This window comes from Diaphorina citri, unplaced genomic scaffold (genome assembly GCF_000475195.1).
Source record: "Diaphorina citri unplaced genomic scaffold, Diaci psyllid genome assembly version 1.1 scaffold131524, whole genome shotgun sequence".
Lineage (NCBI taxonomy): Eukaryota > Metazoa > Arthropoda > Insecta > Hemiptera > Psyllidae > Diaphorina > Diaphorina citri.
This window is the reverse complement of record NW_007508455.1, coordinates 6,903-10,205: the sequence shown is the minus strand read 5'-3', so window position 1 is coordinate 10,205 and position 3,303 is coordinate 6,903. Positions and strand designations below refer to the sequence as shown.

Sequence of the window (3,303 nt, the reverse complement as noted above, 5' to 3'; positions counted from 1 at the left end):
TATTTACCTCTCTGAATATCAGTCATATCAAGTGCCACATAGATAGGACTAGTCGGTGCAAGCAATGCATCAGCCATGGTTCCTTGAAATTTTCTCTTCAGATGAGGTGTGTAGTTCTTGTAGATGAGAAAGTAACCACTGTAATCTCCACTCTCGACAGCATTGCCAATTTTCTCAGCGTCTTGAAAATAGTCGAGCTCAAAAACATTTGGTTTCTCCTTGAGTGTGCTGAGAAATACACAGCTGAGTAGTGTCTGAAGTAAGAGGTTAAAGAAATCTTGAGTGAGAAACCAGCTATCTTCTAGTAAAGAGTGTAAAGAAATGAGATATAAAAAGCCCATTGTATGGAAGACTCTTGACTTTTCTTTGCAGAATAAACGTCGTGCCGTTAGTCAATTTTTTCTGCGCGAGGAGTAAAACTTCTTTCTTCGCGATGGACGGCTAAAACGCTAGTGTCAAATATGTAATCAAGTTGTAAACATTATTTCGGTCTGAAGTATACTTGAACCACCTTGAAACACTACATGTATTACCTTCTGTGCGTCTGATCCATTTTGTACAGCAATATCATTGCAAGTAACGTTCGGTAGTGTGGTTCCATTCCTATGCTTTATTAATGCGTTGATTCTGCCCTCGGAATATCTTGGCGTGGTTATTAAGAAGCGATAACTCCTGACACGACCGGTTCTTGGTGACCTATTGGAAAAACCAAGTGTTGGTTATGTAACTTTTGTAATATTGGCAGTAGCAAGCTTTATGGAAATATCAACATAGCTAGGAATACTAATAGAACTTGAATACCTTATACCTACATGAAACTTTTAAGCTGGGGTTTACCACGTCGCGTCAGATTATCTCAGAACTGAAGGATTGAATTCAATTCTGGATTGATCCGGCTCTCAAGTATAGACAGTCCTCAAAATTCATGTCATTGATCTGACTTGGTAAACCTTGGCATTAGTCTCTGAGAGCGGATCCCTCCTCCTCTAAATAGGTAATGTTGTGTAAGTTATGTGTAAATATAAATACCTTTTGTTTCTAGGAAAGCTTTCCATCAGTTGAGACTCGGATGTATTCAGCAAACTTTCGGAAGTTGAATTTATCAAAATGTTTGAAATCCCGTGTTCAGAGGTCGCATTTGCAAGTGTTGTTGAAATTCCATAGTCAAAAGTTGTACTTGGAAAAATTGTTGATTGAGAATGGTTTTCAGTTGTGTTGAGAATGGTTTTCAGTTGCATTGTCAAGGTACCTTCTGTGTCATTCATTAGCCTTCTCAAAGTTGTAAAGTTTTCAGGTGTGTTTGTCATTCTAGGAGTAATATTTCCGGTTGCCAGTGTAAATCTCAAACCGTTTGTTATCATATAATCTTCGTGTGGTAGGTTTGATGAGGTTGAAATATTTACAATTTCGTTTTCCAATGTTTTAGAAGTTGGACTAAGTCCAGTTGCATGTGCTATTATTCTGTCATTCTCATGTTGAATAGGAAAAGTTGTAGATATGACGTTTGTAATTTGACTGTCTTTGACGTTCAACGAGTTTCCGTTAGGTGTGGTGGACACATTTAGCAACATATTGTTTCTATTGGATCTGAAATTCTGATCCAGTTCTCTGTAATTCTCTAGGTCTTCATTGAAGACGGCAAATCTTGCTCTAAATGATCTTGGTAATCCAGCTGAAATTAAAGTTGCTTTATCAGGAATATTATACTCTGAAAAACTGAAAATAAAAAGTTCGCCCCATGTTTAAACCCAACTTGGACTGTGACTTATGTGTGATTTTATTTTGACAATATTTACAACTAAAAACTAATGAAAGTTGCTGCAACGGATTTAGTTTAGTAGCTTTAGTCCATTGTTGAGGGCGATTTGCCTATGATGCAATGTCATCATCTCTTTACTTGTGCCGTCTATCCCCCTTGTAAAGACGCACTCAGAGTTCCCTGACCTATTCAAATACTGAAATATCAGAGACATGAATGTACACTTTACATTACCCATAGCTAAGAATAGGAGTGATATGATGATGAGAGGGAACACTAGGGAGAACATGGAGGCACTCGGGTTCTGAATGAGATGGGTGACATTCTTGTGACATGTATTGTAGAATCGTAACTTGCGATAGTTATTCGGTTTGGTAGGGGCTATTCTTTCCGTGGCTCCTGAGACTACAATGTTTACCTGTAGAGAAAAAAACCCTGATTATTTCTATTTGATAGCTGTTAACTTACCTGCCGTTGTATTCAACTTCCTGAAATTCAAAATCTAAAGGTGTGTCCATACCAGAGTTGTTAAAAAAGTAATTCCCATTACAAATTACAATACACAATTACATGTAATTGTAATTGAGATCGCAATTACAATTACATTCAAATGTAATTGTAATTGCACACTACAATTACTTTTGAGAGTAATTGAAATGGGTCCATCAATTACCATTACATTAAATGAAAATTGTAATCACAATTACATTACATCAGGAAGTAATTAGGGAATTTGGAAGGCTCCAATTACTAAATTACGATCTGAAAGTAATTAGTAATGTGAAATTTCCAATTACTTTCTTACGATTACACCTTCCCAAATGTGTTTTTTTTGGTGGATGGCAAGATGATATCTTTTTAGCTAAAGCTCGCCAACGAAAAATACTCCATCTATCATTTAGAACAAAACGGAAAAAAAGGTATATAAAAAGTGCATTTCTGACGGACTTTGGTGATGAGGGCTTTTACCCTCCATTTGACGGACAAGCTACCCACCTACCTCATATTACCTCAGTCATTTGTAATGACGGTATTCGATTTCTCAATTACAATGTAATTATCTACACATGACATTCAATATCAATCGGAATTGCGACTTCAATTACTTTCCTAGGAATTAGTAGTTGCTCCTATCAAATACAATTACTTCGTGAAATGTAATGGGTAATCGCCATTACATTTAGATAGGCAGTTAATGTTGTAATTGCCCCATGATTACAACACATCCTGTCCCCTAAGTAATTAGACTAGGAATTAATTAATCAAGTAAATCATTTACTTCACAACTCTGGTCCATACATAGTTGACAAGCTTTTCTCTTGAGCGTTGCAACAAACAACATATCGTCCTTAAGATTACGGGTCAAGCTAGAACTTAAACATAATAAGTTACGACAATTCATTTGACATAATAATTCCGACCATCCAATAATGATGGTAAGGCACAGGCTTTGGTAGGTGGCAATCTCCGACACAACTGGTGGTGAACCAAGTTCGCCGCGCAAACAGCTGTAGCTAAGTGTCATTTCAGTGCTACGGTAGCCG

The 3,303-nt window shown here is 37.0% G+C and overlaps 1 protein-coding gene across 1 annotated transcript; it reads right to left on the bottom strand.

Moving 5' to 3' along the window:
* Window positions 1-7: 7 nt before the first annotated feature.
* LOC103524163 lies at window positions 8-2,235 on the bottom strand (the record flags this gene model as incomplete). Its single annotated transcript, XM_008489167.2, has 4 exons — window positions 1,994-2,235; window positions 1,030-1,672; window positions 534-696; window positions 8-254 (listed from the first exon to the last, which is right to left on the bottom strand). Coding segments are annotated over exons 1-4 (1,108 nt in total), but the record flags the coding sequence as incomplete, so codon positions are not given.
* Window positions 2,236-3,303: the final 1,068 nt, after the last annotated feature.